We start from the raw sequence: 21,335 nt of genomic DNA, 5'->3' as shown, positions 1-21,335 counted from the left end.
TGTACTGCGCTTAAATATAGTATCATTTTATGCAAAATGTAACCAAGTTTCCGTAGCATTTTATTGTTGTTATCGTCAGATGCATCGCCCTGGAGTGCATTATATATATTTGTGCAGCAGTGTGCATAAGTATTATGTACTACATATCGGAACTATTGTGGTGAAAGCATGAAATATCCCGAAGCAGTTGCAACATTGCACATTGCATGCCCTTAGGTTACACCAGTCTTGCTTGAAATTTTTGTGAGATGTGTTTCATTGATTTACTGATATTTTGCCCTGTGCTGTGAAGGTTTTGGGTTGTAATAGGTTGACACATCTCTCATCGTTATTTTTTCGTGTTTGCGGCCTTTTCAAACTACAGCCGCAGCTCGAGCTCCTTTGTATTAAGTTAAAGCCTGAACGGGTGCCATACGTTTATGTAAATTTAGTTCGTATCTCATGGTAGTAATGGATCTGCCATACATATAGATTACGAAAGTCCGCATCAATCTCAACAAAGATGTCTCGTCAGAGACCGGGTTATGGAGGCGACACTGATGCGGGGGATAACTATCACCATCGCGCAGGTCCGAATTCGGGGGCGGCCAGTGCCGGTCAAATGAACGGTCAGATGAACGTCCCCGCATCCGCTTCTCCATCCGGTCAGGGACAATTTAGTGGATTCCAGGATTTTGCCGACACCGATAATTCTGCCGGTACTCCCTTTGGGGGAAACTTCATGAATGAACAAATGGGCAAAGCAGCAGGGAATTTCTCTGGAAATAATTTCGACAGTGGCTTCATGGGTGCTGCAGCGGCCGGTGGAGGTGCAGGTGCAGCAGGTCAGGGCGGATATTCGCCCAAGGCACCGCCGCCCCAAGACAGTTGGGGCGGCGGGCCGGCATGGGGGCAGGGTGACCAGTATAATATCCCACCGGATCACTACCAGAACTTCGTTACGCAGCTGACCACACGGTTTTTGGAAACGACGACATCCATGACCACCGCAGCTATGAACACCACCACCAACAGTACCGGGATCACCAACAGCACGCTGAATTATGCGGATGTCGAGTAAGCAGGTCATAAATCATCACATTGAGACGAATTTTTTGTGAAATTTTCCGAGCCAGCGTTTTATCTGTAAACGACTAGTACAACTTGTAAAAATATTGTTGAAAATACGTAGTTTCATAGTAATTAGTTAAACACTGAATCAAATTACGGAGTACTACGTTATGGAACTACTGAAAACATAAATCGTAGATTCCACGAGTTTCCATAACTTCAAATATAAAGCGTTTGTTGGTGTTTCTACGCATAAAATGATAAAATCTAGAATTGTATGTTATCTCATCAATTTGTACTAAGCGCGGTCATTGCCATTTTTAGTCACAGTAGGAATAATTTGTTGTGCTATGCAGACTTCCTGCTCCATGTTATCAAGTTGGTCGGCCAAGCATGATCAAACTGTATGTCACATGCGGCTTCATCATACCGGTGCTGGCTTTCCTTTACGTCCTGCTAAGTTGGATTAGTCGAGTTATTCGTAAGAAAATCTTACAACGGAAAGAATACGAAAGCCTGGAAGATGAAGATGTTGAATTCACGGACAACACACAAAAAAATCAGAACATGGATAAGATTAAAATGTTGGTCTACGAACGTCAAAACCGGTCAAAATTATCCATATGGATTGCTGATGCTTCTTCTCCACAAACAAAACCCGGTCAATCAATGGTAGGCACAATATCATGTGTATTACTATTCTCTAAGCTGAAATTCGTTAAGATCTTCGCATATTAATAAGTAACTAGTGATGTGACATTCCTGGCAGTTAATTATAAACTTTTTGTTTCATAGATGAGCATCGCATTGGTTTGCGCGGCGATATCGCTGATCATTTACCTCTCCAAGGTTTCTAAGTATGCTGCTGCTACAAGTATTTTTGTTGTTATTCGATGCTTGAATTTTTGTTATTCCAGAGAATTGCCCAGTCTCGAGTGGTGTGGAACATTGCCGAATGGTTTTCAAATTATCGACTTGATTGCAAACTTGTTCCTTCTGTTCTATTTTATAGTTCGGGTAAATAATTTATAGTTTTGTTTTTCAAAGTTTTAGTTTTATTGAATTAATTTTTACATCGGAATCATGTGTCCGAATGTCGAATGATTTAATATTACATATACATCATAGGTCGGATGCATCGAATGTAAAGATCGGTAAATATTCGCCAGTTTATGTGATTTCTTGTGTTTTTTAGATTATCGGAAACGAAAAGAAGTTCAAAATTTTAATAGACATTTATTCAATAGGTATGGCCAATTGTTTAGCAGCGTAGTCGGATGTGAGACAATAGACGATCGTTCGCGTAATGATATATGTTAATGTAGAACAACTGGTTTGGCTATATCCTGTACCACAAAAAACTTGAAACATTATCTTGCAGTCGACTATTTCACCATCCCTGCTGTCATTATTGGAGCATGTCTGGACCGCTATTTCACCGGTACCGATGACATTCTCGCTATTTATAACAGTCACAAAATCGACAACTTTAATTTAAATTGATCAATGGTTTTGCAGGTTTTAATTTTGGCCGTGCCTACAACTTTCTATGGCTCGTTGACGTACTGACAAACAGAGGTACGTCTAAATCCAAAACGAACAAACAATCTGTATATCGTACACGTCACTGCACTTTGAGTTAAATACTGAGTTAAATATTAAATAGATCCCGATTTAATGAAATGTTGCAATTTATGGCATGTTCTTTATCGTCCTTTGTGCAGAATGTTAAGCAAGTGCACATTCTCGTATCTGTACATAATACAATTATTTGTGATCGTACTTTCATAATGTTTGTAGGTGTATTCCGGACGGTCAACGCTATCAAGTTAACGTATTTGGTGACGCTGGTGGTTGTGACCTTATTAATTGCTGCGGGTTTCCTGCATTTGGTGGGTTATAGTCGGCTTCGTTCGAGAAAAACAATTTGATTCGCAACGCTATCGCTAAATGTTTCAGGTGGAAAATCAAGGAGATTTTTATCCTCTGGTTCCCAAAGGTTCATTTGATGGTCAGCAGGTGTCGTTTTGGCGGTGCTTCCTGTATCTGTACGGCAAAGTTACTCTCATTGACCTCAGCGGTATTCGAGTACAAACCAAGTTGGGCAAGCTTATCATCTATGCCTTCCAGTTGATTGCATTGGTAAATCACAGTGGCACAACTCCCAGAAAATACCTGTGTCGTTTGAACAGCAATTTGTAGTAAAGTTAAAAGGAACGATAAGTAACAGTTTGATCCCATATTTCAACAAAAAATGTTTTCTTGCATGATAATTTAATAATGATAATTTAATGCAACGGTTTTGGTGCAGCGTTGGATAAACATGGCTCTTTTCAGGGTATTATCGGTCGTGCGATTCCACAAATTGTGGCGCTCCTAAAAATCACTCCCGAGTACGACAAAGACTACATTGCACCGGAAAGATTTTTGTAAGACTGACGTGAAAGCGTGCCTGTTACTTTTCGCATCCTCTTGTACCTATGTAATCAGGGATCATCGTAGTTTTTCCTGCTCGCAGATTTGCTCGTAAAGTCTGGAAAAACTTATTTTCAACTATATTTTGAGTTTTCCTATCTTAAAACGCTCAAAATTTTCCAAAAAATTTACATCAAATTTGTAAATTTATTTTCTAGGCATATCATCATTTCCGGTCATGTGACCAGCCCATCCGTGGGTGCGTTTCTACGAGAATTCTATCATCCAGATCGTGACATCAGCGAACATTTCAAAATCGTCATTTTGGGAGAGTATGTCGACGAAACATATGACGTTCAACGCCAGTTATACATTTTATGTTATGTTCAGTAAACCACCGGACGAATCCATGGAACGTCTGATGAAACAGTTCTTCAATCGGGCGGACTACCGCCGTGGCTCAATTCTCAGTGCATTGGATATCAATCGAGTCAAATTGTTCGAGGCCGCTGCGACATTATTGGTGGCGGACAAAGCTGCCGCAGAATCGGACGCTGAGGATGCCGTTAATATAATGAGAGTTGTATCGATCAAGAACTTTAAAGACAATGCCCGTGTCATTGTGCAAATCTTACAGTACCATAACAAGGTATGTACGCTAAAACTTCGATTTGTGTCTAAATTTGAATTTTAAATTTTAACTATTTTAAACAAACATTATCATTTTTTTCTCGGCAATCTTATAGCTTTGTTACAGGCATATCTACAAAATATTCCTTCTTGGAATGTACAACAAGGCGATTTGGTCATTTGCATTGGTAAGGCGCCTGCCTTTTCAGGCTTTTCTTCATTTTTTTCTATTTCTTCATTTTCTACGTCGTGATTTTGGCAATTTATTGTTGACATTTCCTTGTGGGCTGGCTTAAGCTTATCGGATTTCGCACGCAAACGTACCGCTCCAACTGTATTGATCGTGAATGATTTACAAAATTACAGCTGAGCTCCGTCTCGGACTTCTCGCGCAGAGCTGCTACGCTCCCGGCTTTTCCACCCTGATGGCAAATTTTTTCACAACACGAGCATTCAGTGAAAGAAAAAAGGTGCTGTTTAATAATGCCGCAAGGTTTTTTAAATTTTGTGGTCTCGTTGATATGATATGACCTGGTTTCGTACGTACACCTTAATTGATACTGACCTTTACGAATTGCCTACAGTATCAAGACGCATGGATGATCGACTATGCGCGGGGCACATCATTGGAAATGTATGCGCGCAGACTGAGTGACGCCTTCGCTGGAATGTCATTTACCCAAGCTAGCGAGTATGTTTTTTATTCCTGGACTGATCATCATTGAACTCAATATAGGTTATATAGCAGATAAAGTTTGAATAGAAAATTAGTATCATTCCGATTCACAGATGACATGTAATCATTCAAAAACAGCTAGAAAATTTACCGATGCATTTTAAACTTTAAGCCCAAGCTCAAATAAAAATGCTAACAATATATATAGGTAAAATTCGCTGCAAATAATTATGTCAGTATTTTGGAATACCCGGTTTCTCCGCGAGTCACAACAATCACTAAATCTCTTTCGCGTTTTCCTAGATTCTGTTACCTCCGATTGAAGATCGTTTTGGTGGCTGTGAAGACCGATCCCTATGATCTAGCTAGCATGCCGCAAGTCAATCCATCAGAATGCACAATCCAGATCGGAAGCATTGGATACTTTATTGCCGATTCTACCGAAGAAGTGGAGCGAGCCATTTACTATTGCGCCACATGTCACCGTGATGTGGATGACCCCAATCAAATAAAAAAGTGTGCTTGCCGGGGTACGACGCGATCATGATTTATTCAGAAAGGAATTCAAATTCATATTAAATTTATTCAATATGCTAGCGGAAAGCGAGGAACAGGGCAAAGCAAACGATTTGTACAATCTGGTATCGGCACGTGTGGAGGCCCAGCAAGCCGTAGGTGTCAAGCGACGGGATGATGTACTGGAAGGAAAAATCTGGTCGTACATCAGGCGATACCCAACATCGTACGTAGTGTTGCCATTTAATGGCTTTCAGTTTTTCTGTAAATCTGTGTTTTTTCATGCTAGTAAATCTCTGTGTTTCTACAACACAGTTACCGGTATCCTCAATATACGGCACACGCAAAAAATGTGTAAAACAATGTGATATGGTGTAATTTAATTAAAATCTTTAGACCACCGCGTTCTGTTAAAAACGATGGCGCAAAGGAGCCGCAACTGGAAGGCATGGACACGGGTGATTCTTTAATGGAACGCCTAAACGAGCAGCCTGCGATGTACGACAGCACCGGCATGTTCCATTGGTGTTCAGGTATATAATACGATTTGTTAAAGTTAAAATAAAAGCGCATTTAATTTCTGATCATTGTGTTTCCGTTGCAGGACGACCTCTGGAATCCGTTTTGATGGTTTGTGTGACTTTTCATGAAATTAATTTTTATTCCACGTTCAGTATTGCACCTGTGCGCTGTATGTATGCATAATTAATCGTAAAGTTATCAGATTTGTGTGTAATAGAGTCATTCACACATTAAATTAAGTAAACACATCGCCTACTCTTTGCATTCTGTAGACGCGACAACAAGCGGCTAAGGCGGAATTCAGCGGGCACATCGTTATTTGCATTTTATCGCAACCGGGATCTCAGATCGTTGGTTTGCACAGTTTTATTCTACCTTTACGATCCAGTGTTGTGAAACCACGGGAGCTTCGCGATGTTGTCATTTTGAGTGACCACAGTTTTATGAAGAAGGTGCTTCGGCTTTTCTACTGTCATTATCCTCGTCCATTTAGCAGAGCCGGTGAATTTTTATTGTAGGAATGGACATATCTTCTGAACTTGCCTCGAATACATGTCGTTAGAGTAAGTTACGTTAAATTTTTTTGGTAATATAATTACTAGATCAATTCTTTTGCAGGGCACCGCTTTAAATCGGGCTGACCTGCGTTCGGTCACACTCAACACTTGTAAAATGTGCGTGATTATCGGCGCACCGAGTTCCGGTGCTCAAATGCAGAATGTCGACAATGCGCTCATCGATAAAGCGGTAATTCTGGCTACTCTCAATGTGCGCGCTATGAGATTTTCCGAAGAAGAGGCCGTAGAAATGTTTCAGTCAAATCGTAAGTACTAACACTGAACAGCTTCTGTTTTTTGAAGAAACATGGGCGACAAGAAAATATCATAATATCTGGCTTTTCTGATTTACAGCCGCGAGCGAAGTCGGCTCCATTTCCGAAACCGAAAGCATGTACCAACAAAGAATTTCACTGAAGACGCGAGCCCGGCAAACTGGTTATGAAGTGCCGCTCATAACGGATATTCGTGAGTACAGAGTAATCTACTGCCGCAACAAATACGACTAATATTATTATGTCAGACTGATATGCCAACTAACAGATTAATAATGCTTTTGGGCTCGTTCGACATAATATACGGTATGTCGGTCGGTCTTTGGGAAGGAGAAAGGGTCTAGGGAAGTCGGTCCGTAGGTACACAAAATTCTTAAAAAGGTCGCAACGACTGGTCTGTAGTTACCGGTCTGTGGTCTTTACTCTGTAGTCCCTGTTCCAAGTTCCAACACGAGCCGCGTCGCGTGTAAATGAATGCCTCTTTTTTAGTGCTTGTTTTAGCAGATGAGCTGCTGTAACGTTTTCTTTAACGGTAGATTATTAAACTAGAATTTAAAATATACGCTACGTAATTAATTAGACCACTGTAAACTATACGAGCTGGAGCTTGTAAACTGTAAACGAAACTCATACTCGTTTTTTAAATCTGGTAAACGCTACTTCACTTAAACTTCCAAATTTCAGTGCCACCTGTTTTTCCACTATCTTTTTGACTTTTTTTGTTTTGTTTTTGCATTACAAATCTGCCTGATTCCGTCATTCCATTACCCGTGGCCGTAACTGTACCTTTTTACTAGTGCGGGATACCAATGCGCAGTTTCTGGATCAGGATGACGATGACCTTCCAGGAACGGAGTTTTACATGACACAGCCTTATGCCTGCGGACGGTGCTTTTCTGGCACTGTGCTGGATTTATTGATGATAACGTCATTTTTTAACCCGGTTATCGTCAACGTCTTCCGCACCATGATTTTCGGTGGGGCATCGCTGGAACTGGAAAAGATTCTTGCCGAGGGAGCCGGTAAATTTTCGTTGCAAATGTCATGTTTGTGTCCATACGGTGTGCATAACTTTTATAATCGTTTTATCTATAGGTATGATCGGCGGTGCCAATATTTCCAAACCCGCAATGGTGAAAAATCAAGTTATAGTAAACCAGTTTTCAATTTCTTCCGGACCGTTATCGGTGCATGCGGTAAGAACACATTATACAACAGCATCAGGGACATCGCCCATAAATACAAATTAGCAGCTTAATTCATGAATTGGTTTTTTATCCTAGGAGTCGACGTATGGCGGTTTATTTATCGATGCACTGGTAACATTCGGCCGATTATGCCTGGGTGTCTACCGGAAGATGGACCCAACAGATGACAGCTCGAGAGCAGCGAAGCGTTTTGTTATTTGCAATCCACCGGAAGATTTCATTCTCGATCCCACCGATATGATCTACAGTTTGGATCGTCCGGATTTTAATGACCAACCAATAAGAGATCCCTCTCTTGGGCTAGCGGCTTTCTTAAGCTCAAAAGAGTAATCACTTCGAGGTTTTCAACTGCTACTGTGTAAGCACTAACCCGTTTCCAAACTTGTTCTGTGTTCTTTTCGTCCGCATCGTCATATAATACAGCAAAATAATCAACACGGTAATAAAGGCAAAAGCTATTCAACAGCGAAAAAGTGTGCTACGATTTCGAACTGCCCTCTAACATAATAAAAACAACACGAATATTCCAAGACGGGTTCAATTTCGTCTGCGCATTTGCGGGGAACATTTAAAGAGAATACTGAGAAAAAGTTTTGCCGAAATAGTACATTATCACAATTGCGTAACTTAAAATGCAACAACCGTTACGGCACACTAGTGCTACTCATAATCCATCAGATCATCCACTCCATTCCCGTTCTGACTCCCATGTCGATTCCACGGCGATGAGTGCGCCGATCGCAGCGGACTATTCCGATGGTGTGATGGACTATTCCGATGTGATCGCCAATGCGAGCTGGCCGATGAGGAGAAGCGCGGCTGCACGGGCGCCGACGCCGGTGGTTCGTCTTCATCGTCAAATCCACTGAACGACACTTCCCGCTCATACGTGTCCACCTCATCTAGCGAAAGATGCGTACCGTCTTCCACAAACGAACCGAACCGCGACGGACTGCTCAATCGCTTTACCAATGACCATGACTTACACTCGGGACTATTGGCATACTCCCGCAGCTTCTTCAATTCTTTGGCTGTCTCCCGTCGTCCCACCTCTTCGAACTCATCGGGTGACAGCAGTTTGCGCGGTCGAGGCGGGAAGAGTTTATTAATAATTTTAAATCGCCGGAAATTATACCCACTATGGATGATCATATCAAACGCGGCGGCAGCGCAAATCAACGCGATACCGATCGGCTCAATCGTCACGCTGAAGTACATAATCAGCGCGCCCACAATCTGCAGCGTCCACTGCAGAATATCCATCGTCTTCGGATTGCGAATCCCGCCGAAGCGATAAATCAGCATGAAGGTGATGGTCGAGACGATGATAATATACGCCACGACATAATTGCGATGATCGTAAATGGTCTCCCGAAAATTCTTCCACAAAGTCTGGAGAAAATAAATCACCACCGCCCAACCGCCGACCAGAAACGAGATCCCCGCCGCTTTCCGCGGAATCATTCGGCTGATTAAAACACCGCCAGCAACAATGAACCTACCAGCGCAATACTGATCCCGGAGGAATAATGGAAAAATGTATTACGACTCATTCGTCGCGCAAAGAACAGCAGACAAGCGCCCGTCAGAAAAGCGAGGAAACGATACGGATCCACGGGGACAATCTTCAAGGTGAGTACGTACGGTTTATTGGTATCCACGCCCAGACAGGTCGATGTAAATGGGTTCAGACGGATGCTGCGATCCCGCCAGGGCAGCAGCGTGAACCAGCGTGATGCGGATTTGTACTGTTTTTCCACTTCTTCGGAGGACGCTCCACGGTACAGATGGAAGGCTTCATCTTCGATGTCCAGCTTGAAGTAGGCGCTGTAGAATAACGACTGCATGGTGCGTCGTGTGCCCGGCCAGCAGAAGATTCTCAGGGTGCGCATCGGCGCGGCGATTACCGGAAAGGGGGAGTTTTGCATGGACATCCATTGGACATTGCCGTTGTTGGACGACCACGGCGAACCCTTGCTGGATGAAGTGGTAAGCTTTTCTGCGTTCGGAGAATGATACCCTGCGCAGAGAAATATGAGGTTTCCAAAGACTGTGCGGATATCAAGAAATTTTGCAAGGCTGCTGAAGAGATTTTCTGTCGCCTGTGTAACCGTTGTTCGTAAATCGCTTACCTGAAACCAATGCGAAGAACGCCACTATCACATAACTGTTCCGTAAAGAACCGTAAAGTAAGTTAGGAATTTCCATTATGTTGACGCCTGAGCGAAAATTATTCACTGCCGATGAGTGTGCAACGACTTTAGCTGAGAACTTTCATTAATCTTGGTAGAGTTAAGCGCTGGAGTACTTTATTTGCAAAAATCTTTTTAAAATGTTTTTAATACCGAAAAAAGCTTACCTGCTTTACCACCACAAAAATTTGCAAACTCAATGACAACTGTGAAGTGTGAACTGACAAAACGAGAAAATTTACTAAGTCCTAATCTACCCTTCTCTGATGTCATCGATATAAGTTGCCGCTCTTAGGGCGGGTGGCAGTAATCCATAAGCAAATGCGCGGGCGTTCATAGAAACACACGCGCGCAGTGCGTGGGTCGGGTCCATTTCGGTTTTTTTGGAAATCGGGTCAAGGTTTTGGGTTTTTGAGCACTGACTTCGTTTTCTGTTTTACTATAATTTTAATAATAAGCTAACTGTCACGGTTTCTCCTGCGTCTGATTTCGATTCAATTTTTGCTTTAATGATTTTCCACCTTCAGGTGTTCAGGCACACGGATCGAGGGTGGATCGCTTGTTGGCGGATGGCTCATATTAAATCTTCCTCGGTTTAGTTTACTAAATTAAAATGGTAAAAGTAGCGTTTTTAAACATAAAAGTATATGATACTTATTTAAGTGTACCCTCAATTACAACTAATAACAACTAATAATTAGTATGCGCTTTTCCAACGATACTATCCGCCTCCGCACTAATAGGAATTTTCACATTACACTGATTAGTAGATTACAGTCATGATATTCATAAATTTTAGGATGACTATTAGGTATTAAGTAGACGTGTTTGTACAGTACAAGTTGTACACCTTATAGAGGTGCTTAATTAAAGGCATTGTTTATTTAGTCGATAAGTCTTAAAACGTAAAACGTTTCTTTGCAGTAGAATTCTGACGTGCATGCATGCGCAAAGACAGCTCGTATCTGTATAATTTTATCGCACTGTTTTTTTTTGTTAACGTTGTACTTATAGCAGCTTATTACTATCTGCAATGCACCTGCATTTATTATCTCGTACCGCAGTATCTCGTGCAACTTTGCAAGTACGCGATTATTGGTATTAAACCTGTATTCTGATATGCTTCCATTAACAGAATATAAATATTAGAGATGTGCCGGCGTTAATCTATGCCAAGACAATGTGATACGGTACGACACATGATACTGTCGGGTATGAGATGATTCATTTCCAAGCGCAAATCAGTCCAACAGTGCCAAGGTAAGCCAAATTTGGCACAAAACTGAAAAAAAATGTTTGCAGGCTATTTAAGATTCACCAAGCCTCGTGGTCGTGGTCTAGGTGAATTTTCTAGATTGGAAAAAAGAATCGCAACCCAGTCTAGCATCACGTACATTCTGCTGCACACCACGAGTTTTCTGTTACCTGTAGCAGCATCCCCAAAACCCACTTCGCAATGGCTCCAGTAGCGGATACCTCCGCCACCGAATACAAAGGGTCATCGATGAACGATGCCAACAAGAACGCTTATGCGAAAACACCCATCGGTTACCACCATAAGGACTACATGTAAGTGTCGCACGGGAGCTCTCTAAGTTGCTGCTCCATAAACGTACAAAAACTAAATGGTAATGTTGTAATGTTTGGTGGTCGTACCGGCTTTAAATTGTGTCGCATTGCAGCAAGCCATACAAAGGTACAAACACTCACTTTCCATTCTACCTTGTGCAGCCGGATGTTGATGCTTGGGTTGCTCGCCGGGAAGATGTCGCTATTTCCGGTTTCCCGAAATCAGGTATTGGGGACATTGAAAGTTCAGTGAACAAGCAATTAGTAGTATTACACCATTATTATGGAGCTACGATCAACCCATAATCGTAATGGGATATTGCTTTAATTTTTATTTGCATGATAAACTACAGATTAGATTAGGGTTTTTAAAAATTATCAGTTTCAGGGTACAGTATACATTCATACTGCTACTACTGCGTTTAGAAATTATTTAATTAACTTCTAAGGTGTTATCTGTAGTATAAACATGTAGTACCGTAGCGCTGCACAATTTAAAGTGCAATTTTAGAAAAATTATCCATAAATTTAATTAAGGCAATATATGCCCGTTTCCGCAGTGTGGTTGCCGATGCAATAGAATTGGCGCCAATAAATATTAATAATTGCGCTTAATTAAACGGTCCTCAGTATTGTAAAAGGATCTTGACGTACAGCTGTTATACGGTCTGTGATTCCGTATAGGGTCTTCCCGGTTATCGGCAATCGTCGGAATGATTCAGCATGATGCCGATCCCGCGTTTATGGAAGCGGGTGCACATTTGGATCGAAAGATCCCTTTTTTCGAATTCTGCACTCCCCTCAACGAAAAGGGACCACGGTCCATTGATGATCTGCTCAAGCTTGAAGGCGGACGAACATACTTTACCCATTTAGGATACGATGCATCTCCACCCAGCTTGCTGCCTAACGGAGCCAAAGTACGTATACTGCGTGCTTTTGGGAAACAGCATCTTTCACTTTCAGAAAATTATCCGCAGTTTGACTCACTTGTTTACATGCAACTATAATTTGCAGATTGTTTACCACATCAGAAATCCGAAAGACGTAATGGTGACCTTGTACTACCATTTTATTTCACGCATCCTTTCCAAATATACCGGTGACCTTGGTGATATCGTTGACGCCTTCGTCACGGACAAAATCGTGTATGGTCCGTATTTCGACCATTTGGCCAGCTACTGGAAGATGCGAGACCACCCCAATGTCCTTATTGTGTCCTTCGAAGAAATTACCGAGGTTAGTAGTTAAGCGTAATCCAACTATGGATTTTCTGTTGGTTTGTGGATAGTTCTGTATACACCGTCTTAGTGGCCGCATAAACTAACAAATGCGTCATCGATCTCGTAATCCACTGCTGTTTCTTGTAATGCGCATATCGGCATATGGCATATTAATCTTATGGCTACCATTTAATGCGAGACAGCACGTACGACTGCTATTTACCTACAAATAAAGTAGCTTTGAATTGCGTAAACTGTAAAAGCTCTGTCGAACGTGCTTACACACCCGGATGTTTGTGCTATGCTTTTCTGTATACATATGCAGTATGATGTCTACGGGTTTTGCGACAGAACAAACATTACGCTCCTGGATGTGGGTGCGTGACCTTTACGATGAACGTCCAGCTTTTAATCTCTTTAGAGCTGAGCAATTTATTCGAGATACGCTTGTGACATTTCACTTATTGCTTTGCAGAATTTCCATGATACAGCCAAACGGATCGGCAAGTTCATGGGAAAAGATTTAACAGAAGAACAGTTAAAGGCCATGGAGCGAGTGTGCTCTTTTGATGCGATGAAAGCTAACCCACTCACTAATCGCTACGACAAACACATTGCCGGTATCTACGATCACAACATTTCCCCGTTTCTTCGTTCCGGTAAATCAACGCTTACGGGAAAACATTACAGCCCGATTACACAGAATAATTTATTTTGTCTTTATATTAATTTAAATAACTACAGGGGTACCAGGCGCGTGGCGAGAGCATTTGACACCGGAAATGAATCAAAAAGTGAACACATGGATGGCTAAGAATCTTGCCCGGGAAGACCTCAAAGGTTTAGCCGAAAGATTTCCTTCTACATTTACATTTAACTGAAAAAACAGCAAAAACAAACAAGTTCTTCATACATATGCAGAAGTTTTCTTATCCTTGTGCCTGATTTTGGGAGCAACTAAAGGCTGTTTAAAGACTGCGCCCGGCGCAGTTAGTTATACGTATGTTTGTCCAATTACAATTTTTAAATTTGCGGTTAGACCACTCTTACACGGCGCTACACGGTCAGATGGCTACCTGCATAAAATAAGTAAACATAAAAAAATCAAATGATTGCGTCTGGAGGTTTTCCACAGTTTCAGGTCAAAGTAAAATATAAATTAGGTTTAGTTTGTTGTGCTTAAAATCCAAACAGCTTTGACCTGGCTGTATATTTGTGGATGATGTGTGTTGCTAAGTGGGGCATCCTTTACTTGCAAAAAATCTAGAATTGCAGGAACAGTAAGGTGAATTAGGGAGCGATCAACGCAACAAAAATTTCTCATTGCTTCAGTTTCAAACGAACAATGCTCTACGACGTATTGCGATGAGTAAGACATGAATAGAGCTCTACGTCCCTTGCCGCAGGTGGTACGACAGCTCATACGCCGCAAAAACTCGAACATCGCACCAAGAAAGAGCACTTCCTGCGCCCCATAACGACTGACTAAAGAGGTGCTGTTTGCAATACAATTGAGGCAATTAGCAGGAACAGTATTTAGTGTTACATTACATCTCCGGATTACCACCGTGAATGACCTGGAAGATTATGGATGAACGCACATCCGTAACCATAACCTTTTCGGCACATTCTGTTAACCTTTATAACAATTCAATAATCGATGGCAACGTACAACGTTAAACGCTTAATGCAGTATTATTCCACAGGTATATAAACAGCAACATTCGAAAATGTACATCCACAATCTGCCATTCGGGACCATTATCGAAGATTGTTTTCCATTTACATCAGACAGTTTATCTACAGTTTCTGAATTGTCAACACGATCTCATGTTGTGATGTCGAAGATTTAATTATTCTGTACTAACATAAATTTGAAACCTCATTATTTTAAAAGTAACGTAGACGACGCATTTCATATTATTGGTCTTAAATTTTTGCCGGCTACCATGAATTGTAATTCGCAACAGCGACAGTTCCTGACGGTTGTGATTGAGGTAATGGTAATCCTCCTATTCACTTCCCTTATCGAAGGCTCCAGATTACGGGTCTATCCTGGAATTCGACCAGAGCATTCGGAAACGATGGGTTTAGGTACGGAATTACAAAAAAAGACCGCCCGCCCGACATTCATACGTTCATTTCCTTTCGTTTGAGAATATTTTATACGTAGGTGTACATAAAAATGTTGTCTTGCAATCCAAAATGCCGGGGTATATATAATATGCTGTAACTGTGTAAATTTATGATTTTTAAAGCCAGATTATGGACGGTCAAGATGTATACCCAATCAAAAAGCCCAATCGTAAACGTAAATTAATCTACAATTATTAATTAAGCAATAAAATACGCTTTAGTTATGTATCTTATAATTCAGCAAAATTTGTTTTGTCAGTATCATGACGAGCAGTATTGTCAGAGAAATATCATACGTTTTACAATTATACACTTTAGATTCATCGACAGATGGCAAAACTGATACGACTTTGGGAAGAAATCCTTCCTTCCTTCGCATCAAGTGGTTCATCCATGATTGCAACAATCATGCGGAATGCCGGCACAATCTCCGTCAGCTGTATACCATGAATCTCCACAAGCTTCCCGATCGCGAGAAGCTAATGGGACGCCGATCCTTGCTACAAAATCACGCAAAATGGCTGACCAAAACAGCCAATGCCTAAAATTTTGCGCTTTCTTTTTCCCGACAGGATTAAGCGGGGCAGACAGGCAGTATAATGTTGTCGCTACTTTCTTTATTTATACAGACATAACAATTATTTATTGTTGAAGATGTAATGAAATTTTCGAACAACTCTGTTGCTATTGTGCCGGTTTTTTAGTTAAAAAAGCAATCAGGAAATTGGTTCTCTACAACCGTACATTTTTACATAAGTTTCCAGCCAAGAATAGATCATATACGTATAATCGACATCGTCAGCGAGATAATGCGAGAAAAATTTTGTAAAACTTTCCGAAATGTGCATAAAAACAATTGTTGAATTTTTTATGATTTCATTTGAAACCATCTGCACAGAATGGGCCGGATGGCTATTGCACATTATACGAGTAAATACAACTACGCGTACAAGTAAACATCAACTTCATAAGGCCAAAAGGTTAACCCCACAATCATGGCCGCTTCAGTCTGGGCAGGAGCAGCTATCAATGCGCCCAGGAGGGCATCCAAGCAGGGGCGACAGACGGGTTACTACACCCCTGCTTCCGCATTTTTCGGTTTGACAGTAAGTCAGTAATCAAATGGCGACATTACGGTGTTGTATAATTTATCTCGACAACAACTGTGACTCTAGCGTTTACAGAATTATACCCGCAATGCGCGCGTACGGCCGGCATAAACTAACACGTATTAAAGTGATACGATTGTATAATGCACAATGAATATGCACAATATATGTATATGCACAATGAATGTATGAATACATATGTATAATGAATCACTGTATTTTGAGTTATCCCATTTATGACGTTATATATGGAAAAGATTTGCATTGGTGAGGTTACGCATCCAATCCTAGCATGCCTATACTTGCTTCACATGAATTTTTTAGGCTGTAAAATTACGTAAGCCCTTTTAACTGCACTTGCAGTCTCGCATACATCTCCGCTGTATAGCGGATTTTAGTGAACTGAAACTGCATCACTTGTACAATTTTATCAGTCGGATTCATATATTATATCACGCGAATATCGTAGTACAATAAAAATAAAGTTTTATGTTATCAACCATATAGAACGCCATGTAGCTGAGGCAAATGCATATGTACTGTACAGTGGACATCAAAAACCAGGTGCGTGTACATCAAAAACCAGCGTGTACAAACAAAAACCAGTGTACATCAAAAACCAGGTGAGATGACCATGACCAAGAGCGTACCCTCCAGGTATTGTACTATAGTGCTATGACCGAATCCTGTTTTGTTTTCGCACCCAACCGAATGCAGGATTGTATACTCATTCCGGCTAGCACGCAGAATGCCGTGCCAACTTGACGATGCTGCGCAAACGGTAAAACCCACCAAAGTGCAAAGTGCACATTGCCAGAGTTTTCAGTAAAGTAAGTACCCATGGGTGCACAGAGTATTATGGATCTTGCATAAAACATGATACATATAAATACTGCATATTACGCTAATGACTAAAATGAATGCGGTTTTTACGACTTTTAGGCGCACCCCGGTTGAGCTTGCGGCAAGGGCATAAATCCCATGTAAAAAGGATATAATTATAATTATACAACTATGCTCATGCAACTATTATACTGCGCATGCGGATTATAGTTGCATGCAAGCTAGACATACGAGTAATTGAGAAAATGTCACGTTTTGCGGATTTTTGACCAGCGTTAAACGAAAGGTCAAGTGGAGCCAGAAAATAACTGCTAAAGATGTAGCGCAACATGGCCTCTCGTGCCAGATACATTTGAACAAAACTGTAAGCGAATTGTCAGAAGTCTGAAACGTCGGAATTATTCGGTTATCGTAACTGCGACGGTTGAAACTAATTGGAAGTAGCATTATTTGAAACCGCGCGCTTTATTGTCCCGGTCATAGTTCACATCATTTTCGTTAATCCTGAACAAAATAGAATCGTTCTATCTTATTTATGTAAGATATTCATGACATCTTGGAGTAAAAATGTAATAAGCTTATTTTGAACCGATGGAGTCATAACGCGAAATCTTGTGGCTCGTCAGTATTGCTGTTTCCCTTCGTCTGGTAACGGCACCGGAGCTCCCTCCGCCGTCATAATGGCGGGAATTGAGTCTACACCTCCGCCAGCTGCCCGACGCAGCTTCCACCCTCCTTTTCTCCAATCGTGCCACAACAATATCACCGTAAACACCAAAGCGATGCCAGCGAATAATGTTATCAATACGAAGAAATTCATCCATCGTATATCTGTAGTGTTTGATGTGTTGTCCAGAATAAATCCACTGATGAGCAACAGCAGCCCACTGGCCAGCAGTTCACTGGCGATCGCCACACCAATAGCTACACCGGCTAAGGCGGGAACAGTTATCAGCACCGGTATGTTGCTCCAGAAACACGCGATATCCATGGAAAACGATACAGCCAGAAAACTCAGACCCACAATCATCGCCGCATCAGCCGGGATGGGAGCAATTATTAATAAGCCCACGAGAAGAAGCAGTGACCCCAGGCTGGTTATTACGTCCCGGTTTCCGTGTTTATCGATTAGCCAACCAATAAGGGGTGCTATCAGACTGATGTCCGGTATTATTCCGACGACAACGGCGGCTTTGGCTTCCGAGTAATCGTACATTTCCTAGAGGACAGTGGAGGAGGTGTTTAAAATTAACTGCTTGATGAAATGTTTTGCTTCATCGATTAAACTTATGCTGTTAAGAGTTCTTCGAATTTACTGTCGGTAATTTTACTAACTTTCTTTTTTACTGCATAGTCAGCGGACAAATTATTAATACATAGTTTTGCAGTACTATCTTATGTAGCATTTCTGCAGTATTATATTCAAAAGAACACCGGGTGATCCTACGCAACAAATAATGATGATATACTGCCACACTTGCTGAAGTTAAGAGATTTTTAACTCTTTATTCTGTAATAACAACTTACGATAAAAAACTTTGTACCATCAGCTAAAACCGAATTAAACGCTCCATAGTAGAAAAAAATGACCGTGCACATCAGCCAGCAGCTGGTACCGAGATGCCCCAGTGTGGACACGTTAAACTGCACGGACGCTGCGGTATCGTGGATCACTTTCTCATCCAAGCGGGTGCTGGTGTGCGACTTGTACACCCATCCTGCCAGAATATAGCAGAGAGTGCCTACTTGGTCGATGCCCCACAAAATCCACAAGGTATTCTGCAGCCCCAGATTTTCCAGTAAAGTGCCCACGGATGCAAAAGATATTATGGAACCTAAATTGTGTAGTAAAAGAATTACTGTTAGAATTGTGCATACGATACAGTACGCTGTAATGAATAATGCATAGCACAGTTAGGTTTAACTGGCAACTGCATAATTATATTGTGAATTCCAAAGCCGCAATACTTATTCCCTGTTGCGGTTCGGGGCTATTTCTACAATGATTTCTTGGTGTTGAATGTTGACCAACCTAATCTTCCAAAAAAGAAGAAGATACTGAACGCGAGGGCCAGCTCTTTTCCACTAAACCAGTGTGACTTGACTTCACCGGTCACCACGAAATTTCCATAGATTCCAATACTGCCCAGTAGTCTACCACAAACAACAAAATCTGCAATTAAATATTGGAAAAAGCTTATTACAAATAAAAATTTACATGACAGCTGGGTTTTGTCTTGGGATATGCGAAAAATATAAGAAAACGATCGTACAGTGAACCGCAAAATTAAGTTGTTCAAGTATCATAAGCAATTTCGCTTTTACAATAATATGATCCAAATCCGATCTTACAATTATTAACTGTGTGATAATAAAGCAGTAATTTTAAAACAGTTCTGCACATGTATCTACTATATACGATAGGCGTCGATAGCATAAAAATACTGCTCAAAACTTTACCTGCCAATAAGCATGACGGCAAAGGCGGACCCGCTAGACGAGCAGTAAGCTCCCAGTGTAAATAATGTCCTAAAAGAAATTACAATAATTATGTAAAGAAAAATTATAATGTATAATAAACTTAGTTTCATAAACTGTAGAATCTGCCCAAAGAAATGCATGTTCAAAATTTTTTGGGAAAATATAGAATATATGGTTGTACGTTATCCTGTACGTACGATCCTAAAAAGAGCAATATTGCTGTGAGATAGCTGGTCATCCAAATTCCGAATCTTGCTACGAAGAATCCAGTTAGTACACTGATTACCGCTCCTATCCAGAACCCACTAACATATATGCCATTAAACTGAGATGCTGTGAAATTTTGACAAGATGGATCTTTGCCGCTAGTACAATCCTGAACGGTTCCTTGCAACCGGCCATTCAATCCACTGAGACTGTCTTGGAATACGATTCCACACAGCATCGAAATGCTGTTATGAGTCAAGTAAGTCCATCGTTCCCGTCCTGCACCGGCAGGCATGGTAACCACAGGAATGTGTGGCGATTACAAGACCGACCGATTTCCTAGTTCCAGGGTGGACACATATGTAACAGAAATTAGTTTTAACAGTTAAGCATTCGCCGGCCGCCATAAAGCGTTAAAAAAGGTAAAAATAGTGCTGATCAGCAAATTAAAACTGCGAAAGGCTAAATTATTAATTACAATATACGGTAATCACAATATAGTATACGGTACTGCGGTAATTATTAATTCGTATTAAGTAAAATATATATGCTTAATGCTTGAAGAACGCAACTAAACACAAATAACTCTTTTCTATCGGCCAAATAACTTAATTACAAATCTCATAATTATACTCGTCATGGTCTGAAAGTGATTTTCAAGAATCTCACCATAATAACGCTGTTATGTAATATAACGTAGACCTTTGTTGATACACTCGGCCGGCGACGTTTAGTTTTTCTTGTGCCACTTCGGTCTTATGCTGCAGCTGGAGTGTACCTGATGCTTGTGGCGTCCACACTCGCCGCTCTGTTCATTTACTGAACTATAGTGTTGTACAGCGGTCCGATCCTTGACAAACAAATTCTAACTTATAAGCTAACAAAAAGATCTCGATTCTGCTGGTTGGCACTACAGGCAAGTGAAAACTGCAAACGAAATTTATTTCGAATGTCTGCGCTTGTTTTATATCCGTCGAAATGCTTGGTGATTGTTGAGTAAATTCTAAATACTTATAAGTTAGTGAATACTTGATCAAACTCAACCACCTGAAATCCTTCCGTTACTAAATCTAAATATTTTAAAACTAGCGATGCAATCCAAATAACTGCTACTGACATCCTCGTATATCATGCTCCATATAGTGCATAGAAACTCGCAATCATATATATGTATCATTCAGTTTCTGTTTTCCGATCCTTGACAAACTGAAATTCTCCGAACAAACAAATTCTAACTATAGCTAACAAAAGATCTCGAACCAGTTCTGGGCGCCCCGGGTAGAACTCCGGTGGCACTACAGGCAAGTGAAAACTGCAAACGAAATTTATTTCGAATGTCTGCGCTTGTTTTATAAGAGTAACATCCGTCGAAATGCCGCACCCGATTGGCGATTGCTGAGTAAATTCTAAATACTTATAAGTTAGTGAATACTTACAGATTGAATCAAACTCAACCACCTGAAATCCTTCCGTTACTAAATCTAAATATTTTTAAAACTAGCGATGCAATCCAAATAACTGCTGCTGACTGCTGGGGCATTGTCGGAGTCATCCATACTCGTATATCATGCTCCATATAGTGCATAGAAACTCGCAATCATATATATGTATCATTCAGTTTCTGTTTTCCCAACATATTTTCATAATTACAGATATTAAAATATTGTACTTGCGCTTCGGTTATTTTGCAGTTCACAAAATAATTATATGATTTCGAACGCGAGCC

The 21,335-nt window shown here is 41.0% G+C and overlaps 4 protein-coding genes across 8 annotated transcripts; 2 read left to right on the top strand and 2 right to left on the bottom strand.

The window, feature by feature from the left end:
- The first annotated feature begins 267 nt into the window (after nucleotides 1-267).
- On the top strand, nucleotides 268-8,322 carry LOC129584554 (calcium-activated potassium channel slowpoke-like). The gene is made up of 26 exons (XM_055476758.1): nucleotides 268-1,056; nucleotides 1,407-1,722; nucleotides 1,846-1,907; nucleotides 1,968-2,067; nucleotides 2,246-2,297; nucleotides 2,432-2,491; nucleotides 2,569-2,628; nucleotides 2,851-2,942; nucleotides 3,010-3,192; nucleotides 3,388-3,479; nucleotides 3,684-3,797; nucleotides 3,856-4,114; nucleotides 4,223-4,283; nucleotides 4,462-4,565; nucleotides 4,680-4,786; nucleotides 5,075-5,301; nucleotides 5,369-5,513; nucleotides 5,684-5,820; nucleotides 5,892-5,917; nucleotides 6,082-6,261; nucleotides 6,328-6,372; nucleotides 6,428-6,632; nucleotides 6,721-6,834; nucleotides 7,439-7,663; nucleotides 7,737-7,837; nucleotides 7,925-8,322. The coding sequence occupies exons 1-26, from the start codon at nucleotides 503-505 to the stop codon at nucleotides 8,177-8,179; spliced, it is 3,876 nt and encodes a 1,291-aa protein (XP_055332733.1). The 5' UTR covers nucleotides 268-502; the 3' UTR covers nucleotides 8,180-8,322.
- Nucleotides 8,231-10,241, bottom strand: LOC129584555 (nuclear envelope integral membrane protein-like). Its single transcript, XM_055476759.1, is given in 4 exon segments — nucleotides 8,231-8,751; nucleotides 8,836-9,330; nucleotides 9,333-9,869; nucleotides 9,982-10,241. Coding segments are annotated over 4 exon segments (1,350 nt in total). The 5' UTR covers nucleotides 10,058-10,241; the 3' UTR covers nucleotides 8,231-8,509.
- Nucleotides 10,242-11,314: 1,073 nt separating this feature from the next.
- Nucleotides 11,315-13,945, top strand: LOC129584578 (sulfotransferase 1B1-like). The gene is made up of 6 exons (XM_055476799.1): nucleotides 11,315-11,610; nucleotides 11,724-11,836; nucleotides 12,295-12,530; nucleotides 12,628-12,849; nucleotides 13,309-13,492; nucleotides 13,578-13,945. The coding sequence occupies exons 1-6, from the start codon at nucleotides 11,498-11,500 to the stop codon at nucleotides 13,712-13,714; spliced, it is 1,005 nt and encodes a 334-aa protein (XP_055332774.1). The 5' UTR covers nucleotides 11,315-11,497; the 3' UTR covers nucleotides 13,715-13,945.
- A 3,453-nt stretch (nucleotides 13,946-17,398) lies between these two features.
- On the bottom strand, nucleotides 17,399-20,446 carry LOC129584676 (major facilitator superfamily domain-containing protein 1-like). Of its 5 annotated transcripts, none has more exons than XM_055476952.1 (6): nucleotides 20,279-20,446; nucleotides 19,600-19,969; nucleotides 19,382-19,450; nucleotides 18,954-19,075; nucleotides 18,449-18,756; nucleotides 17,399-18,140 (listed from the first exon to the last, which is right to left on the bottom strand). In XM_055476952.1, the coding sequence occupies exons 2-6, from the start codon at nucleotides 19,902-19,904 to the stop codon at nucleotides 17,544-17,546; spliced, it is 1,401 nt and encodes a 466-aa protein (XP_055332927.1). In that variant the 5' UTR covers nucleotides 19,905-19,969; nucleotides 20,279-20,446; the 3' UTR covers nucleotides 17,399-17,543. The 5 variants fall into 5 exon arrangements, with proteins under 5 accessions (XP_055332927.1, XP_055332928.1, XP_055332930.1 ...); XM_055476953.1 differs by having other exon boundaries at nucleotides 19,600-19,948; XM_055476955.1 differs by lacking the exon at nucleotides 20,279-20,446 and adding an exon at nucleotides 20,182-20,268 and having other exon boundaries at nucleotides 19,600-19,948.
- Between the last annotated feature and the right edge of the window lie 889 nt (nucleotides 20,447-21,335).

The sequence above is a fragment of the Paramacrobiotus metropolitanus genome, unplaced genomic scaffold (assembly GCF_019649055.1).
Source record: "Paramacrobiotus metropolitanus isolate TYO unplaced genomic scaffold, Prichtersi_v1.0 Parri_scaffold0000014, whole genome shotgun sequence".
Classification (NCBI taxonomy): Eukaryota; Metazoa; Tardigrada; class Eutardigrada; order Parachela; family Macrobiotidae; genus Paramacrobiotus; species Paramacrobiotus metropolitanus.
The sequence above is the reverse complement of the archived record's forward strand: the minus strand, read 5'-3'. Positions and strand labels throughout refer to the sequence as shown.

Bases quoted from the DNA above. Each gene is read 5' to 3' on its own strand.
- LOC129584554 (XM_055476758.1), top strand. From the start codon at position 503: ATGTCTCGTCAGAGACCGGGTTATGGAGGCGACACTGATGCGGGGGAT. The intron at 1,908-1,967 runs GTATGCTGCTGC...TTGTTATTCCAG, and splicing joins TACCTCTCCAAGGTTTCTAA to AGAATTGCCCAGTCTCGAGT. The intron at 4,284-4,461 runs GTAAGGCGCCTG...ACAAAATTACAG, and splicing joins CGATTTGGTCATTTGCATTG to CTGAGCTCCGTCTCGGACTT.
- LOC129584578 (XM_055476799.1), top strand. From the start codon at position 11,498: ATGGCTCCAGTAGCGGATACCTCCGCCACCGAATACAAAGGGTCATCG. The intron at 11,611-11,723 runs GTAAGTGTCGCA...GTCGCATTGCAG, and splicing joins TACCACCATAAGGACTACAT to CAAGCCATACAAAGGTACAA. The intron at 12,850-13,308 runs GTTAGTAGTTAA...ATTGCTTTGCAG, and splicing joins CCTTCGAAGAAATTACCGAG to AATTTCCATGATACAGCCAA.
- LOC129584676 (XM_055476952.1), bottom strand. From the start codon at position 19,904: ATGCCTGCCGGTGCAGGACGGGAACGATGGACTTACTTGACTCATAAC. The intron at 19,451-19,599 runs GTACGTACAGGA...AATTTCTTTTAG, and splicing joins ATATTGCTCTTTTTAGGATC to GACATTATTTACACTGGGAG. The intron at 19,076-19,381 runs GTAAAGTTTTGA...TGTTTGTGGTAG, and splicing joins GCCGTCATGCTTATTGGCAG to ACTACTGGGCAGTATTGGAA.